The following is a 23,882-nucleotide window of genomic DNA, read 5'->3' as shown; positions in this document are numbered from 1 at the left end:
TGGTTTTTAATTAAAATCAGAGAGGAAGGCTGACCTTTGACTTTAGCAATAGTGTCTTCACCATGCTCTGGTTCTTGTTGAGTAGCTTCACCTTCCGAACTCTCTACGATGGCATCTTGGACAATGGCTGGGTTGCCAGAGGCTAGTCGCATGTAGTATTCTTTACTGTCATAACTTACAGCTCTTCTGTATCGAGCAGGTTTCTAAGAAACAAAAAAAGGAAAGGACTCAGATAATTTATCTTCAAGAATGAATAGACTGTATTTATACAGGGTAAATCCACAGTCTTTTGGGTTAAGTTTCTCTATTTTTAAATTGCACTGATTTAAAAAAAACATATATAAAACAACATTAGAAGTTTTGTTCCTCCCGAAAAAAGAAACACATCATCTTTAGCCAAATGTTTCCATGTTAGTATAGTACAGCCTTACTGATGCATCAGTACAGTAGAGAGAATGCCCAGTGTCGGAGAGTATCAAGTTGCAAGGGGATGTCTAGTTTCTGAGGAGCCTGAAACCTTGCTTCCGCCCCAAGTAAATAGGCCTAAAGGGCCATCCCTTCAGTTGGAATTACCTGTGTGAGTGTTTACTTCAGATATTTGGAGGTAGGGACCCAGAACTGCCCTGTTCCTATATTGCCATGTCTCTCTGGAACTCTGGAAATGGCCCAAACCTTCAGAGAGTCCTGACCCAACATGGAATCGACCGACTTCAGGCCAGATGACACTGGTTGGCCTGCCACTCTGAGCTGGTATGTCTAATTTGCTAAAACATCCTGTTGTTTGTTGTGTAAAAGAATGTGATCCATAAACTTACTAACTAAATGAGTATATCAAGAACATATAAGTCCATTTTGAAGAAGAAATTAATTATGTAGAAACATTAGAAAAGATTTACCTTTTTGGTGTATGATACAAGAGCATTTCCTTTTCAGAATAATTTTTATCCTAAAAACAGGTTCTCCGATTGACCCAAAGTTTTTTTTTTTCTTAAAACAATAGTTAATGAAAAATTAAGGTCTAAAATTTCCTACAAAAATGTAAAACCATAGGGAAAATTTTATATGTATACACATTGATCATAATGAGACCCAGACTTTAAATTAACAATTAAGAAAAAGACAGGGTTTGAAACATGCTTAAAGACCTTCCCTTTCTAAACATTATCTTACCTTTCTTTTCCTATGAATGTCTAATTGAAAGTATTCTATCAGCCTAACTCTTCGACTCAGGTAGTTATATGTATTGTCTACAATAATGCTTATTTTAAGCAAGACCTTTTTAAAAAAATGATTTTCAACTAAAGTAGAAAACAAGTGTCCAACAGGAATATTTAGACTAAAATACTGAACCAATTTTGAGATGAAAAGATGCCTAACTCAAGCCACCATTACCCTTCTTTTAACTTCAGGTATAAAGTTAGAGAATGAAGAGAGCTGCAAGCTACCTTGATGAATGATATGCAGCAAATGGAAACTGAAACACATAACATAGGAAAGTACTGAAATGATATTTTAAAAAATTACAGTTATGGAAGGAAGGATCTGATGAACCAACTAATAATACTGTAATATTTTTGAAATGAAAGCAGGGTAGTAAATTTTGTACTATAACAATTCTCTACATGAGATCTAACAATTATCTTCAACTCATAACTGTTCATTTTTAAAAAGATGAAAGCATAGTTAGTGATGGGCAAGACAATGAATTAACAGATGTGGGACAACATCTTGGTTACTGACTTCATACCTGACTTAAACTTGGAACTATAAGCATTTTCCCTTAAATATTTTGAGGTATATTTCTGTGACATTTCTGAACTGCATTTTTTTTTTTAACTTTATTATGTACTGAATCCTTCTGGAAAAAGAAAACAATTATATAAATTTAAATTAATTAAAATAAATTAAAATTGTATTTTAAAAAGTGGTCATATATGCTTAGTTTCCATTTAGTTCCTTCTGATTGAAAAAGTAATTTTAAAAGAGAATACACTTGCATTCTCAAAATATACACTGTTTAATACCTAGAAGAATTAAATGAGTAATTGAAAACAAAAGTTGGTAGTGTCAGGCTGCCCATTACTAACATGCCTTGGGACTTGTTAGTTTAAGTGTGAAGCAGTACACATTTCACGGTGAGAGCAGTGAATACTCAGCCTGTTAGTGAGCAACATACAGACCCTACAAAGCTAATCAGAACAAAGCAAGAGAGACGAGGACACCTCTCAGCATGAATGAAATTCACTTTTCAACTCTAAGGAACTTATAGAAACAACAAATTGAAAGTCAACCCTTTAGGTTAGTCTAGTCTACCATGCACTAAAATAAAACAAAATAACACAAAGGAAAAAAAAACAAAACTGCAAGTATTTTGCATTCTTTTATGGTATTTTGTGTTTTACCTTTTGAGGAATGATATCATCGGGTGTCTCAGGCTGTTTACTTGGGATCTCAGACTGAAAACAGGGTATTAAGTATAGACACATCAGAAAAAAATAACAAAGAACAACACAAAAATAAAATATTCTTGAGGACTGTATGGAATATGGAAGATACACTCACACAAAATTAATATGATATCCTAAGCTGCTTGAAATAATCACTTAGCATCTTGTGATTATTTTCTCACTTATCCAAAGTAGTTTTAAAGTAAAAGAAACTACACTAAAATTCTCAAGGCTACTGAACAGGACAAACTTAAAAATCACAGAGACAAAACTTCACCACAGGCTGCCAGTGTCATGGATGATTTACAGGCAACTCTTTATATGGCTTCAAAGGAAAAAACAGAAAACCAGATAATAGAACCTAGTGCTAGCTATCACCTTCCACCTACCTTTTACTGTGTTTATCCCTAGATCTGTTTTGTAACAGAAGCAACTGGTTTAAACTATTATCTGCAATATCCCATACCACAGAAATCACTAAGTGCTTGTTAGTGAAAAAACACCTTCCCCTAAAAGCCCAAGGACCTATTTCCTTTGCTACCTTCACAGCTATAACCTCAGAAAGGCTGAAAGCAGAAGGGAGCCTGGATCATCAGCCTCCAAACCAAAAGTTTTTGTAAAAATTACTTTCTAAAGAATTAGGTAGTTACTCTATATTTTATTCTCAATAAAATCTCGACTAACAAGAAGGCAGTATCTGTTGAGCTGGAGTGTGTGACTTGTGCGTGTAAACACACAGACAGCTACAGACAGACAGTAACACATCCAAGAATCATTCCAATTTATCTTCCTTTTCACAGTTTGTACCTGGAGATGACTTCTAGTACCTTTCCCTAGAGTAAATATGAGCAAGCAAAATGCTTTTACAGATGTTTGCTTCCCTTGATAAAACAAACATTGAACTACTGGGCATACTTTCAAATACTTAATATGGTTTTAATAAACCTCTCTCCTTAAAAGCAAACTTTTAAAAGCATACCTTATGTTGAAGGATAATCTTGAAAATATACATCTATGTTCTCAATCTTGGTAAAGATTTGGGTTACATGAGTATTACTACACATTTGTTAAAACTCACTGAACAGTACACTTAGGATTTATATATTTCAATATATGTAAAATTTATGTCAATAAAAAAGAATTATGAACAAATGTTGAACTCTATTGATATGCATGGGGAAGTATTTAGGGGTGAAAGGTACTGACTCTGCAACTCATTTTGAAATTAATAAAAAAACAAGGTGGATCACTGGATAGATATGTGATAAACCAATATAGCAAAATGACCAATTACTATTGTCAAACCCAATTCTGATGTCCACTATATATCCCCAACCAGAATGTGGGCAGGGTCTGACATGTACACAATTGTATTTTCCCTGCAGCATAGGGCACAGTGCTAGTTTAATACATATTTGCTCACTGAACCACTTACTGACTGAGGATCTTATTTTACTAAAAGGTACAACATTCATTAGCGAAGATATATGTTATACTAATAATTTTAGTATTATCATAGCGCTCTTTAAACTTTTATAACTGAATTATTATTATAATTATGTTTATATAGAAACCTAAATTTTTCAAAGTCAGAATTTGTAGAAAATAATTTTATACTCCCTTTACTTCCAATTTTTCTATATTGCTGGCAATGGAATTTCTTGAATGAGTTGCTTAGTTCCTATGAGTCCTGTGATAAATATTATATAAAAATATATGTGGAGGCACCCACATGAGACTCCCTTAATTAGAAAAGGAACTTCAGGTAAGTCATTTACCCTTCTGCCCCAAGCAGTCCAACCCAACATTAACAGGAAACGGTGAGGTCTTTGCCCCAATGATATTTGCAAAGAATAGTCAATTTGTTTGAGATTATTATTCTGTGATTATTATTCTGTGAAAATAAGGGGATTACAGAATTAAAACCTGGTTTTAGTACTTAAATATAACTTCTTAAATGGCAAGATATGGAATTTTAGTCTCATTCTTTAGGATTCAGAGTAATTAGACAACTGCTTAAAAACAACCATATTTTGTATTTTCATCATATCCCAGGCTCACATCTTAATATTTATAACTAATACTACCACTTAAAATACAGAATTACAGTGCAATTCAGTACAGCTATTTTAGTTTTGAAAATGGTCCCCTAAGGAAAGTCCCTGTGCAAAGGGGATAAATTATTTTTTTGTGAGATAAGAGAATTTTCCACATGTACATAACTTTTCTCAGGACAAAAAAAATATTGTTGTTCTCATTAAAACAATTTTAGTTGATAAACTTTCAAGGCTTTTAAGTCGGTGGCAAATGAAACACTCACATATGTTCTACATTCTATAAATAAACACCTAATTTAAAAATAAAATTCAAAACTTATAATAAAGGGTAAGCTATTTTTTAATACAGTATGTAGCATTATCCAGGTTTAAGAAATAAAACTTTAATAATTAAAGAAATAATCACTTGATTCTAACACATCAAAGATTTTAAAACAAGAAATAACTTTTAAATCACTGTATTTCTTAGTTCAATTAAGAGGCCTAAAGATTTAAATGTTACTTAAAACAATAATTGTTCTTCATAAATAAGGCAAAGATCAAATCATTTGTCCTTACTCCTGGCAAAGCCTGTTTTACCTATCAAGAGGCCTTAAAAGCAATTTTCAGTTTGTACCTGTTATACCTGAAATACCTGTAACGTCGCAAAAAGTACTGCCTATATATTTTATAAACATGGGTGCAAGGAGGGCAACACGTTTATGGGAGCTGAAAGGGAAGACGTGACTGATCTCTAACTCTGGGAGGCAATATTTAATACAGCTCAGACCACAGGAGGATTTATGGTGAAATTAATGAAGCATATACCTCAACAGCCGTCACTTCCCATGGGCTCCTTTCAAAGTCCTGGAAGTGGGGCCCTAGTAATTTTGTATTCACAATTTTGTACTCTTTTTCTTATAGTGCCTCCTCAAGTTATATAAACTTCACACCCCATAAAATTTGACTCTAGCCCTTTTTAGTGGAAAAATAATTAGGAAAATTCTATAATCATGCTGAATGGGAAGCAATGGATAAACTCTAACTTAGGAAGAAAGAGTGCTGGTAAGTCCATTCACTCAACATTTATTAAGTTCTTTAGCATTAGAGAGACAAAACCTAGTATTGGGTTGGCCAAAAAGTTCGTGTGGGTTTTTCCATAAGACATTATGGAAAAACCCACACGAGCTTTTTGGCCAACCCAATATGTGGTTCTGTCTGGAAGAAATTCACTGTCCACTGACAACTTCTCAAAACCACCAAAGATTGGAATCCTTTTTCAAGAGTGAGGAACTTCTGAGGAACTGTCAATCTATAGTCATTATATCTTGCTCCAGTACTTAGCATGACCTAGAAGGTGTTCCTTAATTTTCTAGGCTTCTATTTATCATCTGTGAAATTGGTATAATAATATAATTATACTTCAGAGGGCTGTCATGAGACATACAGGAAACTGCAAGTGACTGCTCTGCAGACTATCAAGCTCACTGTGCTTCGTTAAATATCTGCTCTCCTTTTTTGATTTCACAACAGAAGTTAGTGGGATAGCAGCTGCTCTACTTTTTGGAATTTTCTTTGCTATTGATATTGCCAGACTGCATATTCCATAAGAAAAAAAGTGGACATTTAATGGGGTTTCAAATTTACAAAAGATTTTGAACGAGCAACACCAAAATCATTATTCATTCAGAAAACTTCATCATAGCAGATTAACCTTGACTTGTGCATGAACTTAAGCAGCAGCATGAATTCTACAATCTGTAATCATCTCCCCTTCCCACCTGCTTTTTCCTTTTTTGTAAACGTATCTCTAACATTTCTTGACTGCCTTGTATTTCCCAATATGTAACCCATCTGGTTTAAATAAATAAAAAAAAAAAGTTCCGTATGGTTCATACTTATTTCTGAGACTGTCTGTTTAGATTTCACAGACTGGTGAACTCCTTGGCTTAGGTAAAATGCTAATGATACTAAGGTTGTAAGTGTGGACTCTGAATAGGTTATTTTGTTTTTATCTGATACAGAACTTCAAATATACTTTTGTAAAACAAATGACACTGTTATAAAGAAGGAAAGGTGTAGACACAATAAAAAAAAATACTATGGTTATGTAACTCAAAAAGTATATGCCTCAGTTATATAGAGATAGTGAATGGTCACACATATAGGAGAGCACATCTTCTATTTTCCTATCCCTGAATGGATTCAATTTGAATGAGCGTTGACTCAGTAAGAAATATTTTATCAAATTGCTACAGGCTTAAACTCTTATTCAATTATTTATTTGGGGAAAATGGATGAAGAATAGAGATTATATTGCTAGTCTGATCTGACAAATGTAGGTGCTATTAAAAGGCTACAAAAATATGGGTGGATTTTTTTTTCTACATAGTGTGCTAGTATTAGAACTTACAGTGCTTTAAATTAAAATTTATCAAGTATGGCATTCTTTTTTTATTTTTATTATTTTTTAAAAGTCTTTATTGAATTTGTTCTTCTGTTTTGTGTTTTTTTAAAAATTTACTTTATTTTTTATTTATTTATTTTTGGTTGCATTGGGTCTTTGTTGCTGCACACGGGCTTTCTCTAGTTGTGGCGAGCGGGGGCTACTCTTCGTTGTGGTGCATGGGCTTCTCATTGCGGTGGCTTCCCTTGCTGAGGAGCACGGGCTCTAGGCACACAGGCTTCAGTAGTTGTGGCTCCCGAGCTCTAGGGCCCAGGCTCAGTAGTTGTGGCACACGGGCTTAGCTGCTCTGCGGCATGTGGGATCTTTCCGGACCAAGGATCGAACACATGTCCCCTGCATTGGCAGGCAGATTCTTAACCACTGTGCCATCAGGGAAGTCCCGATATGTTTTGGGTTTTTGGCCACAAGGCATGTGTGATCTTAGCTCTTTGACCAGGGAGCCAGCCCACGCCCCCTGCATTGGAAAGCGAAGTCTTAACCAGGGAAGTCCCCCAAGTACGGCATTCTTGACAGAACGGAAAAGTTTTGAGAAAAGTAAACTTTAGGGAGCTATCTTATATTAGCAGGTCTATGGCCTATATTCTAAGTAGCATCAGGACAAATGTATAGTCAATTAGCACAAGATAAATGGAGCCAGGGTTTTGGTTGGGAAAAAAAGAGACACTGGAACAATACAAGTTGTCTCATGTTATATGATCTGAACTACTTACTAGAAGACACATGTGTCAAGTCTTCTTTATAAATCTTAGTTTCTTCAATTGTTGAAAGAATCATATTAAAGTCAAGTATGTGAAAGTACTTAAACCATGAAGGGTTTCTCTTCCAAATCTGCAGTGACTTTATTGGGGAAGACTGTATTTTCCAGAACGCAAAAACATGATTCCTAGACCATGATTATTTTAGACAAAATTTTTATGGTCAGTGCAAAAATCTGAATGAAGGCTTTAGGAAGGGTAACCTGTCTGAATAAAAAGGAACTTGAGGGGCAAATGTTGTTCGTTTTATACCCGTGGAGCCAGTGATGAAGCTTCTCAATATAAATGGGAAGATCTATACACTCAGGCTACCATTATTCTTTAACTGCGCTCTGTATTTCTTCAAAGAATATTGCTTAGTGGCAATGTTTATTTTATTAACACTCACTTATATAGTGCTTATTCTGTGCCAGACACTATTCTAAGTACTTCATTAATTTTAATTAATTTAATCCTCCCAATAGCTTCTAAGATGGAACTGTTATTTTCTCCATTTTAGGCATAAAGAAAGCAGAAGCTGAAGAGGTTAACGTGGCCGGTACAAGGTCACCAGCTAGTGAAGGGGCAGAGGCAGGTTTCAAACCTGGCAGCTGGCTCCAGGGTCTCAGATCCAAACCACTTCACTGTGAAGGCTCCCTGCTGCACCTTTTCATTCCACCGCCAGCACCCTGGCATTATCAACTTATTATAGTTCATCAAATCTTCTAAATTAGGTGTTTTTCGTAATTGACCAAATAAGGAAAAACGCTTACAAAAAAGAAGAAAGACATGGAAGCGTCACTACAAACGCTGAACTCTGAGCACTCACCGCCACATTTGTCTCTTGTTCCGTTTCCGGCACGTAAGGGTAATGGGTGTAAAACATATCATTCCGCACCATTTTCTTCCTCATTCTGCAGGGCCCTTCCGTCATCTCCAACATCCATTTGTCGAGATGGGAACCGATAGGGGGTCCCCAGAGCCCCCGCTCCCGCAGCAGCTCGTACTCGATTTGGCACCACTCCTCCGTCACGTACTTCAGGGCATTTTGCTGACGCTAACAAGAGGGAGTCCAGGTTGGTTTTCAAGCAAAAGCACGAGCAACAATGAACAGTCTACAAGTACCTTGAAACCAAGTTATTCTTTGGAAACAAAAACCAATCCAGGTAATTTCAAGCAATATTATAAAAGTAAAGTTACATTTATTTATGGTTAAAGTAAGCTGCCGATCTTGTGAGAAGGTGGGGTTTTAGTGATGGCCCGATTATTTTAGCACCAAGTATATAATACATGGAAGATCCCTATAGGGTAGCATGTGCAGTACACCTGACCAGAGTGCTGAAGCAACTTGTAGCTCAGGGACAGGGACGATGGTAATATTACTTATGAAAATACATGGAAATGGTCTGTCCAGTGTGAGTTAATAAAGACAGTAATTTAAGGATGAAACCCCTTCCCCACCCCCAATTGTAAAACAGTTACTAGAACATGAATAAAAGAAAATCTAGAAAGCCACATCAAGAAATATTGCCAACACACTAGATTCCTGGTAATCACCGTAACATTTCCAATAATTTTAGGTAAAGAATATACACATGCATCTCTGATAGGGAACTTAACATTCATATAAAAATTAAAGGAAAACCATTGTTACTTGGCCCTGGTATAGATCCAAACCACCTTACTTAAATGGAAATTTATGACTTGGAATAACTTCTTTCTATTTGTCAAATGTCAAAATGTGTAACATTTCAACAGTAGATGCTTAAAACTAAGCACCTAATGATTAGATGCTTATATAATAATTCATGGAATATAAGTATACAATTTAAGAATACAGATCCCTTTATACTGTACAACTAACACTAATGATTACTGAAGGAGTAATCTTGATATTATAATGATACCATCATAGTACTTATGTGTTCCTGGCAGGAGGAAATCCCCTGTAACAACTAAGTATCTAGTATCATGCCCATAAAATATTAGCAGCTTATCATTCAGAAATCTTTAATAAGATATAACTCAGCTGCCATGGAAATAAAATATTTCGAATAAGTTGTTGAGTAACTATGAATTCATCAAGAGGATTTCACTGAAAATATTTCTTACTGACAAAATCACCAAGCACTTGTAATAAAAAATAACTTTATCTTTTAATTTTTAAAAATTTTAAGAGACTTCTCAGAGATTTTGATGCACATTTTCATGGTCTCCTTGTTAAGTATGAAAGAAAGGGATCTTTCCAATATTTTAATTTTTATTAAGAACAGACACATGCAATATGTTGGTAGTGAATATCATTAGGATTCAGCTGTGCTGATCTCCAGTCTGTCACTTTTTAATGCAGTTTGCCTGTACGAAGTTCCAGTCTTTCTATGTTAAAACCAATGGCCAAAGTAGCTGCTAGCAGGGATAATCAAAAACATTATCTGGGCTTCCCTGTGGCGCAGTGGTTGAGAGTCCGCCTGCCGATGCAGGGGACACGGGTTCGTGCCCCGGTCCGGGAAGATCCCACATGCTGCGGAACGGCTACGCCCGTGAGCCATGGCCGTTGAGCCTGCGCGTCCAGAGCCTGTGCTCCGCAACGGGAGAGGCCACAACATGAGAGGCACGCGTACCGCAAAAAAAACAAAACAAAACATTATCTCATGATAAATTCAGTTCAGCAACTTATTCTTAAAAGCAGGAGGAAGATATCAAGGGAAACAATCTTTTCTCACTCAAAGAATGCAAAACAAACCATTATTATGATTATGATTCTTACCTCCTGATATTCCTTATATTGTGTGTCTACTAAGTCACGAACAACCGCGATGTGTGTAAACATCCACTGAGAAATCTCCTAACAATGAGTGGAAAAAGTCTTAATATTTCATGATTTCCTGGAAAAAAATGTTAACTAGCCTTGAAATAATGCCCCCCAAGTTAGTTAAAATTCTATTAAAGGCATCACAACAACACCCAAAAAACCCCACAGAAAACTCTGAAAGATTAATTATATAATGAATCTGATAGAGGCTTATGTGATGGACACAGATCCATATACCCCCCATCCCCCAGTGCCCCTTTCAAGGAAGGGCTCACTGCCACAACTTCTGGAAGCGCTGTCAGTATTTCAGGGATCACCTCAGCTGCAGAGAGCTGTGGGCACCCCACAATCACTGGCTGATTTGGAGGCAAGCAGGCTCAGCCATTTCAGCTCAGTAAAGGTCAACTCTGACAGGTCATTTTGGTACCAAAGCTCCACCTGGGTCACAGCTGGGTCTGTCGCCAGACCTGCATTGTAGCCTGACATTTCCCTGTGACCAATCCTGCTTCCTTCTTCTCCCATCCACAAATATCAAGGGCACCCCTAATAAACATCCTGCACACTAAACCCCCTCTCAGAGTGTGCTTCCTGGGGAACCCAACCTGACACATGGAATGACTCATACACATGGTTTCTCCCAGGCCCTTTTCACAGCTGCCACTAATATTCTGTGATGGCAAAGACAGTATGATGAGGAAGAAATTAATGCTGGAGGTAGATGAGTTAAAAAAAAAAAAATCAATCTCAGGCATGTACAACAAAATTATAAAAAATAAAAAGCTATTTTGTCTGCTGTTGCTTTAAAATTTATATAACTATTAATAAAATTGAAGGTTTGGAAGAGCTGAGAAAAAATTATCCATAGTCTATCATATATCAATATCTGAATCTCATCTTATGTCCAGTTATGCAATGGATGTAAATACACAACACTCATAGTGCAATTTTATCATAATAAAATGGGAGAAGGCTCCACAACCTGAGTTATTTCTCTCTTCTGTCTAAAGCAAAAATGCAGAAAAGTTCCATTTCAAATCATATGCTTGCATGTATTAAGTGTATTATATAAAACACTACAACTAAACCTTGAATTACAAATTTCTAATCATATCATTAATAAAACTAAACAATGTACCTGGGTGGAAAGACTGTGTTTATGAAGCCCACTTTCCTTTCGATTCCTTCTTGATCCCGTTAACTTGGAAAGACCAAAGCCACTGCTGACACGGGACAATTTGGATTGTGTGGTGGGCACTAAAGCTTCTCCTCGACTTATGCATTTCTTTTCATGGGCTACAAAATTAAAATTAGAGTATTTTACAGTTTCTCCATGTATTTATTAGCCTTACTTTTAATACTTTTGCATAATGGTTACAAACCACAATTCTGTAGTTATCAAAAGCAGCTTATGTTACAGATGCAGACACTCTCAGATATTATATCTACTTATCTTGTATAAGGATAGCTGCTTGACAATTATTGTACTAGTTGAACTCACATTTGCTTGAAACCTCATAGCTCTGCAGTAATATGCATATTTATTTTAACTGTAATCAGTTTCTATGTTAATAACAATTCACAGTTCCCTACCTAAAATCTTTGGTGTTGTGTATACTTTGGAATTTAGAATTTTAAGAAAGTGATACACTGGCTTCCCTGGTGGTGCAGTGGTTGAGAGTCCGCCTGCCGATGCAGGGGACACGGGTTTGTGCCCTGGTCCGGGAAGATCCCACATGCTGCGGAGTAGCTGGGCCCGTGAGCCACGGCCACTGAGCCTGCACGTCCGGAGCCTGTGCTCCGCAACGGGAGAGGCCACAATGGTGAGAGGCCCGCATACCACAAAAAAAAAAAAGAAGGTGATACAGTACATATACTGTATATTATATGTACTGTATCACCCTAGACCACCAGAAGGTCTAAGGTAATAAACAATAATTAATAATATAATAATATTTCTGCAGCAAAATGTATTAATATTAATGCCTAGTAGGATAAACAAAGATAGGTTAGGTTTTGCTACCAAGTGAGTTTTGGCATCAAATTAATAATAACACCTTGGGTTTTCAGGGCTTTTTGAATTTCAGAATTATAGAAAAGGGATGTAGACTCATAACCAAGATGGTGACCATACTAAAGTTGTGAGCAATGTATTATTTACCAAGCTCATAGATGCCTGATGTATAACACATTTAAAAAAAAAATTTTTTTTTTTAAATTAAAAGAGGGCTTCCCTGGTGGCGCAGTGGTTGAGAGTCCACCTGCCGATGTGGGGGACATGGGTTCGTGCCCCGGTCCGGGAAGATCCCACATACCGCGGAGTGGCTGGGCCCATGAACCATGGCTGCTGAGCATGCGCGTCCAGAGCCTGTGCTCCGCAACGGGAGAGGCCACAACAGTGAGAAGCCCACGTACCGCAAAAAAAAAAAAAACAAACAAAAACAAAATTAAATTAAAAGAAAAATCTAAGAAGAAAAGCCTAATCTCAGCATAATCATTCTAGAATGGGCTATACTGTATTGATTTTCATTTCTACTGTCATCATAATATCTTTTGGGGAAAGTTTAATTTCATATCCAAAGTGCACCCATATATGATAGTTGTATGTAAGTCCCTTTGTCACATGATATCTGTAAACTGTCTTACCTAGATGATTCTGCCAACATTTCAAACCGGCTTCTTCAATGAGCGGCTTTGCTATAGCTATGTCCACATGGCCTCTTTCATTCACTGGTAGAGTGACTTTGAAAAGCTCCTCCAAGGTCTGTTTCTTACTATGAATCAATTCAGTCCAAACTCTGTTGACAGCTTTTATGAGAAGCTGACGTCCTAGGAAATAAAAAACAGCAACTGATCAAAAAGAATATAAAGGTAGTTAGTATTTTTTTTCTTTTTTATCGAAGAATTTCAACTTAGATGTATAGTACTTAATTGTCCAAAAAATGCTTCATATCATAGCCAGTTCAGTAAAAAAGGATTATTCAGGGCTTCCCTGGTGGTGCAGTGGTTGAGAGTCCGCCTGCCGATGCAGGGGACATGGGTTCGTGCCCCGGTCCGGGAAGATCCCACATGCCGCGGAGCGGCTGGGCCCGTGAGCCATGGCTGCTGAGCCTGCGCGTCCGGAGCCTGTGCTTCGCAACGTGAGAGGCCCGTGTACCGCAAAAACAAACAAACAAAACAAAAAAAAACAAAACAACAAAAAAAGGATTATTCAGATAACCAAAAATGCGATTGGCTACTTGGAAAACTTAAAAAAAAAAAAACAAAAAACTTTATATCAAGCAAAAAGACTACATATTTATTTATAAAACTGGAAATTACATATATATTTCATTGTCTAGCTTCTTCTATAAAAGAAAAGAACTTATTCTCCACTTAAAAGTAAATTTTAGATCTAAATATTTAAGGTAAATTCACAAATAAGTTAATTGTTCTTGATGATTTTGCAAAAGGAAAGAAATAGTAAACAAATATTTTTAGAGCTTTTACTATTAAATTCCGTCTTGCTTTGGACTCTTTGCCAATTTGTCCGACTCCTGCTCTAGGCCAGTCCATCTTTAGCAAGCATCAGAATCACCTGGGAGGTTGTTCAAACAGATTGCTGGTCTTCATCCCCCAGAGTATCTGAGTACTGAGTACTCAGTAGATCTGAATGGGGCCAGAGAATCTGCTTTTCTAACTAGTTCCCAAATGATGTCAATGTTACTAGTCTGAGCACCTCACTTTGAGAACCAGTGTTCTAGACTGTTAGTTCCTTGGGGGGTGAAAACAATCACTGTGTCCTTAGTGTCTGGGGTTCAAGAAATTTTAGTGAAAGAACAGAGAACAAATTAATACTTAAATGAATGAAAGAATGAGTGCTGGACCTACAAAGGATAAAATCATATGCAAAACTACCACACTAAATATTGCTGGAGAGACAAACACTTTTGTAATTATCTAATCTTTTCAACTGAACAACGTTGGAAATTAGAAATCAATCCACCCAAAGACTCTCATATGCATGATAATTACAAAAATCAGTGGGAAAACTAGATTTAAAAAAGGGAGAAAGAATAAAAATGGTAGTACTGACAATCTGTCTCAAGCAATATTTGCCTCTACTGTGACTGGCCTAATACTATCAATAGCCAGCTCTCTTAATAGTAAGCGCCAAGTTAGTATCATATTTGCACTACTGCTTGTGCAAATGTAAGTATCACCAAGTTTCCTGGTGTTACTATAAAATGTGGAGGGCGAGCAATATCAGGGGTTTACTCATCCTGGCATAAGGAGATGTACAGCTAGCACGTTGGTATATGCTGGCGGGCATATTGGTATATGTTCAGGTACGCCCTATGGAGAGATTGGTTGTCAATGTTGGCGGTTTCTGAAGTCGGATTTTTTGGTTATATCTTAGAAATGAGTGGAGAGAAAAGGGGGAAAAATTGAGATAACTACCTTCACTAATATCTTGGCTGTAACCACCATCTGGTTCAATGTCCGAGGGGATCATAATGTGCCATGTAGTCATGCGGGCTTCTGCTTCCAGTCCAAACCCATCCACATTGCTGAAAAATTCCAGTCAGTTTAAACTATATGAAGGAAATTACTGCAGCTGTAAACTGTGATGACTAAGTACTACTCTGCAGACACAAGTAAACGCTGGCTCTGTCACAGAGCTCCATAAGTGGCAGACAGACATTTGGCAGATGCACAGAACAGAACTTATAGTTTATCATGAAAATGCCATTTTTAAGCGATGATGTCACAAATCCACTTGACTGAATGTAATTAAACTAAATTACAGCATTAAAAGGAGCATCTTACTATTTAAGACACTTTTTTATCACTATTAACATTTTTACCTAAAAATTACGAAAAGTTCATTTAAGAACATTCTCCTATGACTGTGCCCCCTTTCCCATATCTTATCTCACCACTCTTTGCTCCAGCAGCAGTGAAATACCTGCAGTTTCCTACATGTGCCATATTCTTTTTGCCCTCTGGGCAATCGCATAGATGACTCTTTCTTCCCACATCACTCTTCCCCATTCTTGTTGGAGGATTAACTTCCTTCTCAACCAGGTTCAAGCTGTAACTCAGCAGGTGTCTCTCCCAGGCTAGGGGCACCTGTTATGTGTTCCCAAAGCACCGTGCTTGTAGCAGAGCACATTGCTTAGTTATGGATCCTCCCTCCTAGATTGCATGCTCCAAGACCTGCCACAGGGTCTGTCTCATTCACATTTCATCCCAGTCCCTAATCCAATGCCTGGCCCCCAGCAGACACCAAAGAAATATCCTGCAAAGCAATCAGTGGCAAAACACTAATTTTACCCATTTAACATATTGCATTTATTTATTGCATTCTTATCTTTTTACCCCTCTTAACCTCCAACAGTGTGTATCTAATTTACTTGAAAAGCAAACTCTTATTTAAAAATTATATATGTGACATGTGATTAACAAAAAATTTAAAGATACAGAAAATTAAAGCAAAAATATACTCATTATTTCACTGCAGAAATTCAACCCTTGTCTTTTACCTTCTCATGAAGTTTTAAGTAAAACCGAGATTAAAGAAAAAAGAAATGTTATAATCAGAAAAGTAGAACAAAGAGTTCTGGTAGCAAAATATCAAAGACAAATTCAAACTGAACCTAAAAGAGTTACCTTCCAACATGCAGGTTAATGAGGCAGTGAGCCAGACAGCTAATGAATTCTTGGTCATGGTTCCCAGGGCCCAGGATCAAGTTCCTGTTTACAGTCAGGACCCTGAGTGAATCAAGGAGAGCTACTTGCTGCGGGACAGTTTTGTGTGCCCGGGAGAACTGGTACAATATGGTCCTATTGAGGCAGTGATAAACCGCATCCAGTGACAATCCCTGGGATCTTCTTTTTGACTAAAGATATGAGAGATACTTTAATAAAATGGACAAAAAAAGTCTGCTTATCATTCACACATGAACATTTATTAGGTTTATTATGTATCAGACACCATGCTAAGTACTGGGGTGCTAAGATAAAAAATACAAAGCTCTTGCTATTATGAGGTTCAGAACCCACAAGACACATAAATGTAATGAGATGAGTGCTGTGTGTATATACATCTGTGTGCAGAGCAGCCTCCCTCAGAACACGGGCAAGTGCCATCTGGGTAGAGACTCCTACCCCACAAGTTTTGTAAGGGTGATCAATCGCTACTCAAAATTACTAAAAAAAAAAAAATTACCTAAAATGTTAGTAAAGAACTTCTGACGTTGTTTCATCTCACATGAGAACTTTTCTCTTTGGCTTAAATACAAATTTATTCTTAAAAAATTCTTGGGTGACATGTGTGTGTCTAATAACATGACAACAGTATTTCCTACTTTCTACATCGTGTGTTGAATAAGATTTATCACTTGTGCCAAACCGGAAAAGGTACCACAAACACACTAATATGACATCTTCAAAGGAACAAGGACTACAGTGAACTTTGTAAAGATTCAATTACAAGAAGAGAATACTCTAATAACAACTCTTCATGCTCTGTTAAATCTTGACACACTGATGCATCATACTATGAAAATCTATCAAATTGTATTAACTTAAGGTCTTTAAACCAACAGGAAGCTGTCCAGCTATGTGGTTAGCAAACAGCAATGCCAGTGGGGAAGGTAGTGGGAGCCCACAGCCTGAGAGAATGAGGAAGCTTTACATACTGGACACACTGGCACCGGGCCATGGGTAAGGGGGGGAATGGCTACAGACCTACGTTTTATTCACTTCTAATAAGCTGAGCTTTATATTAAAATGTCAACATTCATTATCTTACTAGTTATACTTATTTCCAACAATTTTGACACCTGAGGCAAAGTTTTTCAATAGGAAAACATGTACTCTACAACTAATGTGACAATGGATTACCTGTGCAATTAGTTGAATTATAAAATCTATAAGAAGTTTAGATTCTTTGTTGAACATGCCTTGCCAAAGCTTGTCCACCACACGTTGTGTGAAATAAAACACATTGTTCACCAATACTTGGTAGCTCCCTCCACTGGTAATAGGCAGAGATGCATCTTCCCCTAAATTCCAGCAGGAAAAAAATGTCTTAAGAAAATTGATGTCCACCAGCCTAAGACCAGACCCTCCAACAAATCAGGCTAAGGCAAGATGAGTACATCTACTACCGTTAGAAATAAGACCATTAGCTCTTATGTACTACTTTAAGTAAAATGATGTTCATGGCCAGAAGTCATGATAAATGTTGGAAGAAATAATTTCTGCAGGATAAAAGTGTTATGGATGGAGACTGTGAAGTTTCTTACTGCCTTAAGACAGTCTGTGATAAGCAAACAGTTCGTCAACTGTCAGTGACACATAGCCTCCCTTTGAGAGAAAAATTAAGTCAGTTTATTAGTTGTAAATTGATTCTGTCTAACTACTAAAGGGCAAAACAAATCATCAAACAAAACTTTAAGCACAATGAAGTAATGGAGGCAGAAGAGACGTCCAAAAGAACTGTAAAACACAGAGTACCATCAGTGGTGGTGGTGCCATGGGGTAACCTCTCACCCCTTCCATGATTCCCATCAGCACTGTTTCTCTTCTACAAGCTGCCCCGGTGGCTTCAGTGTGCTCGCTGTGTACATACTGCCTCAACACTAATCCTCCTGGCTCCTCCTCCAACAGAATGCCCCCTTTAAGCCCCTCCCTCCTTTCTAGAAATTAGGAGCCTTAACTGACTGTAATTATTATTCCCACCTAACTCTAAATCACTACACAATGCAAAACTCTTCGTTTTGTGTCTTTATGTAGTAAGACTGATATTACTTAAGATTCTCAAGTGATAACAAATACAAAAGTCTGACTTGACACCACAGTTTGAGAGTTGCATGTTATGACAACACTTAAGATTTTCTTGGCAAACTTACTTTGTTAAAAAAAATGATAATGTAATAGCATGGAGGTTCTATGATTTATATAATTATCAGAAATTCAAGTAGCAAATATGCTAAATCATTACTTTTCCTTCTTTAAATTTTGTCATTGTTTTACATATAAATGTTAGCTCCACTGTAAATGTATCAAGTTTTGTAGTTTTATTGTAACTAGAGACATACAGGAAAAACATTTTAATGTGCTTTGAATTTACATCCTGAAAGCCATTCTAAAGAATAACATAGATACCTATAACTGAATAATTCTACTAACAGGTATAGTTTCTGAGGGTGCTGGTAATGCATTTCTGAGTGCTCTTATATAGGCATGTTGCCTGGGTGGTAATTCAGAGTGCTACATTTGTAACTTATTTGTAAGTATATCACAGTAATTTTTAGAAGTATTAGATAATTCATAAAAATATACTGTTCACATAATATGGTTTTAAAAACATTTTTTCTCTTTCCTTGTCCTCTTCCTGCCACCTCTGAGCATATGAACGTGGACAAGCAGCTTAAGTACTCCCTGTTGTTGATCCTTTATCCCAGGTTCAAAGGAAGGAGCTAGATGGGCCTTTTCCTCATTATAGGAAAACACCAATAAGGGGAAAATGCACAGAAAAGAAGGAAAAAGATGAAGTTAAAAAAGTGGTATACTTGGGCTTTAGATAGAGAAGGGAAGTGATTATAGGTACTTTTAACAGAGTGAAAATAAAACATGATATTACCCAATAAAACATCAGCTGCAAGCAAATGGTCCATCACACTATCCAAAATATAAGTCTGAAATTCTTTTTGCTGAGTTCTTGTCGATCTTTCAGGCGAAGCCTAATCAATAAAATTTAGAATTAGAAACAGAACCCAGTAAACAAAGGTAAGGCTCATCAACCATAGTTATATTAAAAAAAACTACTGGTAAGTAGTAGAATATGTCACAAGAGATGGTATATATGCTTATACTCTCTTATTTTTCTGACCATAGATTAAAAAACAAATTGAAGCAAAGGTGAAACAATACCTTCTTTTGAATCCATTCCTCCGAAAGCAGTATTCTAAACATTTTAAGTATTTAATAAATATTTGATATCTATTATCTATCTACCTGACTTCCAAAAGAGATCTGGCAGTTTCTAATGAGATACAGATAAAATAAGTCATAAAGCCATTTAAACAAACACAAAAGCTCAGGAGTCTAGTAACCAAGAAGGTAAAGTCAATGGGGAGGCAAGTATTTATATCAAAAAAATCAATTAAGCACACAATTTTGCTTTGAGCTTCCTAGGGTCAAGAAGGAGAAAAAATAATAACATGACTTACAAAGCCTTTAATTATCTATAAAAAAGGAAGCATACTATATAGTCAGCAAGGATGTTTTCCTAAGATTGTTCTGAGAAGAATGTTCCCTGTGGGTTTTTATAAAGAGGACAATGAACAGCCCTGTAGGTTGCACCTTTGATAATGGTTTTATACAGTACAAAGACGATTTTTAAAATTATCTTGAATAAAAGTTTAGGGCACAAAGTTAAACTATAGTTCTCTGATGGCAGTTCTTTTGGTAATTAGGGTGGTATGATCCAGGTGCGTAACTTTCAAGTCTCTAGCCTGAGAGGTGGTAAAGCACTGGGAACACAGGGATGAAAGGTAGGAAAGATCCTTTTGTCATTCTTCTCAAATGCCAGTCATGTTAGCTGGCTTTGGATAGGAGCTGGATATTGAACGATTCAATAAACTGACATAAATTTGTTTCTTAAAAAGAGATCTGGATGTTGTAGTTACAAGCAGAGTACTGATGCTTTGCAAGTGAAGTTAAAGAATCTATTTCTTCTCGCACAGACAGGTCCAGGACTATGTTTATGACCAATGCCGCAAAAGTGGGCTATAGAACAGTCTTCTGCTTTATGCATTTAAAGTTAAAATCTGTTCCACTGGGGAAAAACCCACTTCTTTCTATTCTGATTTTCAAAGTGGTGCTGGTGAAGATTTTAAAAAAGCAGTTAAAATTGGAATCCTATATTCAGATCAAAGATATTATTCTAAGGATTCAAAAACCAACCAAAGTTGTAATGAACGTTTCTCTGTTTTTCTGATAAAACATATTTTGTTTTAAAACGAAAAACATGGGCCTAGCAACAGTTAAAAGAATATTAGTTCTTAGGAGTTTGGTTTGGCATTAGAATAATTTGGGAAAAAGTGAAGGTCATGACATGTTGTTTATAATCTTTTTTTAGAAAATTTATTTATTGATTTATTTTTGACTGCGTTGGGTCTTCATTGCTGCGCATGGGCTTTCTCTAATTATGGTGTGCGGGCTTCTAATTGCAGTGGCTTCTCTTGTTGCGGAGCATGGGCTCTAGGTGTGCACGCTTCAGTGGTTGTGGCACACAGGCTCAGTAGTTATGGCACACAGGCTCAGTAGTTGTGGCCTGTGGGCTCTAGAGAGCAGGCTCAGTAGTTGTGGCTTGTGGGCCCTAGAGCACAGACTCAGTAGTTGTGGCTAGCAGGCTCTAGAGCGCAGGCTCAGTAGTTGTGGTGCACAGGCTTAGCTGCTCCGTGGCATGTGGGATCTTCCCTGACCAGGGCTCGAACCCGTGTCACCTGCATTGGCAGACGGATTCCTAATGACTGAGACATCAAGGAAGTCCCTGTTTATAATCTTAATACATTTTCCTGTGTAGATGAACAGACTAATACAATGGTCAGTAGAAGAGTTGGGGCCAAGGCCTGCCTATTCCTCATGCTGACAGTACATCAAGACCCCACCCCTGTTAACGGAAGGAAAGCGAGGACCTTCAGGTGGTTAAGTGACAAGACAGATTGATAGGTCTATGAGGACTACCCTGCAATCAGATCAGAGACCATTTTCAAACAGCTTGAGTGATCAAAATTTACGAAGGAGTAAGGCTCTCCACTCACAGGAGGATTTAAATACCCGAGGATGGCAATACTCATTCAGGATTATAATCAACTCAATGTGGCTAATGGGATAAGTAATAATGAGTAGTTTACAAAATCTTAATTAGACAAAGTTTTGGAGTATGTAAAACAGGGAACATAGAACATAGAGAAGTAGTTTGATCTGTCAACAATAGTTATTTTTACTTAATTAGAAAGTATTCTTTTGTATTCTATAAGGATTTAAGGCTGGCTCAGTCACCAACAGGCATATTTAATCCTCTGATTCCTCTCACTGAAGCTGTTTCATGAATGATCATGACGCAGAATTAACTCTGTTATTGGCTCTAACTGCCAAGTTCAAATGTTCTTGCTGATACTCATAGTAGCCTAACTTTTAACGGACTTAAGACTTCATGAGTGCATGCATAGTTTTCTTGGGTGTTTTTTTCTTTTTTTAAAACAATTCACTGGACTACAATTATGTAACTACACAGTGCTTAGTTTTTATGTACCTTATCTCATTGTGCACAATATCCTTTTGAGGTAGATACTATCATCTCCACTTTAGAGATAAGGTAATTGAGGCTTTGAGAGGTCAAGTCACTTGGTCAAGTCACAACTAGGTTTCAAACGTCAGTTTCTTTGACGCCAAAGTTCAGCACTTCACCTGCCATTCCATACTCTTCCAGCCCTACTAAAAATCTCCATACTGAAGTTAACAAATGCACAACAAGAGCAATTCAGCCACAATCTCTCCATTTTTTTAGATAAACCTGGTTGGCCCACCAGACAACCAGGATGAATTCAGGGCCGAAGGAAGAGAGGGTGAGCCGTATGCTCTGCTCTGCCTGTGAGATCTGTCTTCCCAGAGAAGACAGTGAAGCCAGTCAACAACACGAGTCTTCAAAGACTCAAAGCGTCCTTTTTGAGGCCTGGGAACACCATGCAGAGTCGTCGTGGGTACGTGTGCTGCCCATGGCTGAGAGCCCTCTGGCTCTGCGGGGGAGGCCTTTAGTGCTCCGTAACAGGAAAAGCCTTCAAGGAAAAGGGGTTTGCGCTCTGTCCTTCTGACTGCAGAAGCCTGACTGGCTTCTCTTCTCTCAGTTATTTCATAGCACTCTCTTTGCCCATTTTTGCCACTTTTTTTGGTTTGTTTATTGCTCTGCAGGGGGTGCTGCACTCTGATGGGAACGGGGAGGTCGTTTAGAAGATGGCGGGAGCAGAAAGCAGCGAACTCCTCAGACAGGCACACACTCCAAATCAGCCTCCTTTGTTTCATCATATTTCTTTCCTTCAGGTATATACAAGTACTTTTTTGGTCTGTTCTCAGGTACTTTCCTTCCGTGGCCACATGCAGCAAATTCATTTGGCCTTTCATTAGATGCCTGCTGGTGACAGCAGAGGATGCTGGTGATTGTATAAGCCACCACAGGCCACTTGATTTTTGAGCAGGTCTTAGGTGCCAGGCACTGTGTTATGAATCTTATATGTATTATCTTACTTAATTCTCACAACAGTCCTCAGAGGCAGGTTCTATTTTTATGCTATCTTAAAGATGGGCAAACTGTAAGGGGTGAAGAGAACTGAGCTGGGCCAAGGTTACACAGCTATAAGCAGCACATGTTTAATTTCTCAAAATAGTTTTGCTGGGTGATTTATATATATTTAACTGTCACAAAAATCATGCAGGGGAGATAGTATATAATATCATTCTCTAGAGGATGAATTTAGCTCAGTGAGAATAAAATGTTTACATAATAAACCACAGGGCCAGAATTCAAACCAGGTCCTTCTATGACACCACACTGCTTCCCTTGTATTTGGCCTGACTCACACTCAAGCCAGTCTATGTGAATGCGAAGCTTTTATTTTTATAGACTGCTAATAAAGATAACTTCACACATTCTTTTATAGATACAATCAAGTAAGTAGACACTCTTACGATGACATCCCAACAATCCTAAGACTGAAAATGGCCTGGCTTGAGCATATCAGCCCAAAAATCAGTTGGTTCAAACACCTTCCTTCACATAGGTAAATGGTAAATATATAGGATAGTTCTTTTGTTGACTTTCTTCAGAGATAGACTTCATAATTGTAACATTCAGAATCATATGCTTGTAATTTATTATTTTACACCATGGGAAGACATGGAATACAACAGCATTTCCACTAAATATCTTTTGTATGTGTATTCTGTGTTTGTGTATTAGATTTGAAGTTCCTCAAAGCACTGATTTTTAAAAGCAAATTTATCTCTCTCTTATTAGATGGTATCATATCTTCCTGTTTGGGAACTGCCAGGGATATAGTTATAGTTAAATAATTCAAAAAAACTTAAAGAACACACCAAGGCACTGAGCTAACTTTGTGAGAGACAAAAGGACACATGAAAGTTGGTCCCTAACTTTAGAGAGTTGATAATCTATTTGGGAAATTCAATCTTGACACTCCCTGGTTCTTCCTAAAATACTACCACCCCTGACTCCCTAATGCAATCAGATACAATTCCACTTCAGGGCAAGTTAGTGTCCACAATAATGAGAACGTTATCTCAAGGTTAATACATGTCATATCAAACTTTCCTTAC

The 23,882-nt window shown here is 37.3% G+C and overlaps 1 protein-coding gene across 9 annotated transcripts in view; it reads right to left on the bottom strand.

Annotated features, from left to right (window-relative positions):
• The window catches only part of WDFY3 (WD repeat and FYVE domain containing 3), a 232,523-nt gene that overhangs the window by 52,390 nt on the left and 156,251 nt on the right, over window positions 1–23,882 (bottom strand). For 8 of the 9 annotated variants that reach the window (XR_003005819.1, XR_003005820.1, XR_003005821.1 and 5 more), the window contains 10 exons: window positions 19,126–19,225; window positions 17,382–17,542; window positions 16,146–16,375; window positions 14,934–15,043; window positions 13,140–13,322; window positions 11,632–11,789; window positions 10,452–10,529; window positions 8,514–8,741; window positions 2,403–2,456; window positions 35–203 (listed from right to left, as the gene is read on the bottom strand). Coding sequence is in view for 6 of the 9 variants with exons in the window: in XM_024764205.1 (XP_024619973.1) it covers window positions 35–203; window positions 2,403–2,456; window positions 8,514–8,741; window positions 10,452–10,529; window positions 11,632–11,789; window positions 13,140–13,322; window positions 14,934–15,043; window positions 16,146–16,375; window positions 17,382–17,542; window positions 19,126–19,225 (1,471 nt within the window). In the remaining 3 variants the exon portion in view is untranslated. The remainder of the gene's footprint in view (window positions 1–34; window positions 204–2,402; window positions 2,457–8,513; window positions 8,742–10,451; window positions 10,530–11,631; window positions 11,790–13,139; window positions 13,323–14,933; window positions 15,044–16,145; window positions 16,376–17,381; window positions 17,543–19,125; window positions 19,226–23,882) is intronic. The other variant, XM_024764209.1, reaches the window with a different exon arrangement.

The sequence above is a fragment of the Neophocaena asiaeorientalis genome, unplaced genomic scaffold (assembly GCF_003031525.2).
Source record: "Neophocaena asiaeorientalis asiaeorientalis breed wild unplaced genomic scaffold, Neophocaena_asiaeorientalis_V1.1 scaffold296, whole genome shotgun sequence".
NCBI classification, from domain to species: Eukaryota; Metazoa; Chordata; class Mammalia; order Artiodactyla; family Phocoenidae; genus Neophocaena; species Neophocaena asiaeorientalis.
Note: the sequence above shows the minus strand (reverse complement) of the source record. Positions and strands in the feature narration are given on the sequence as shown.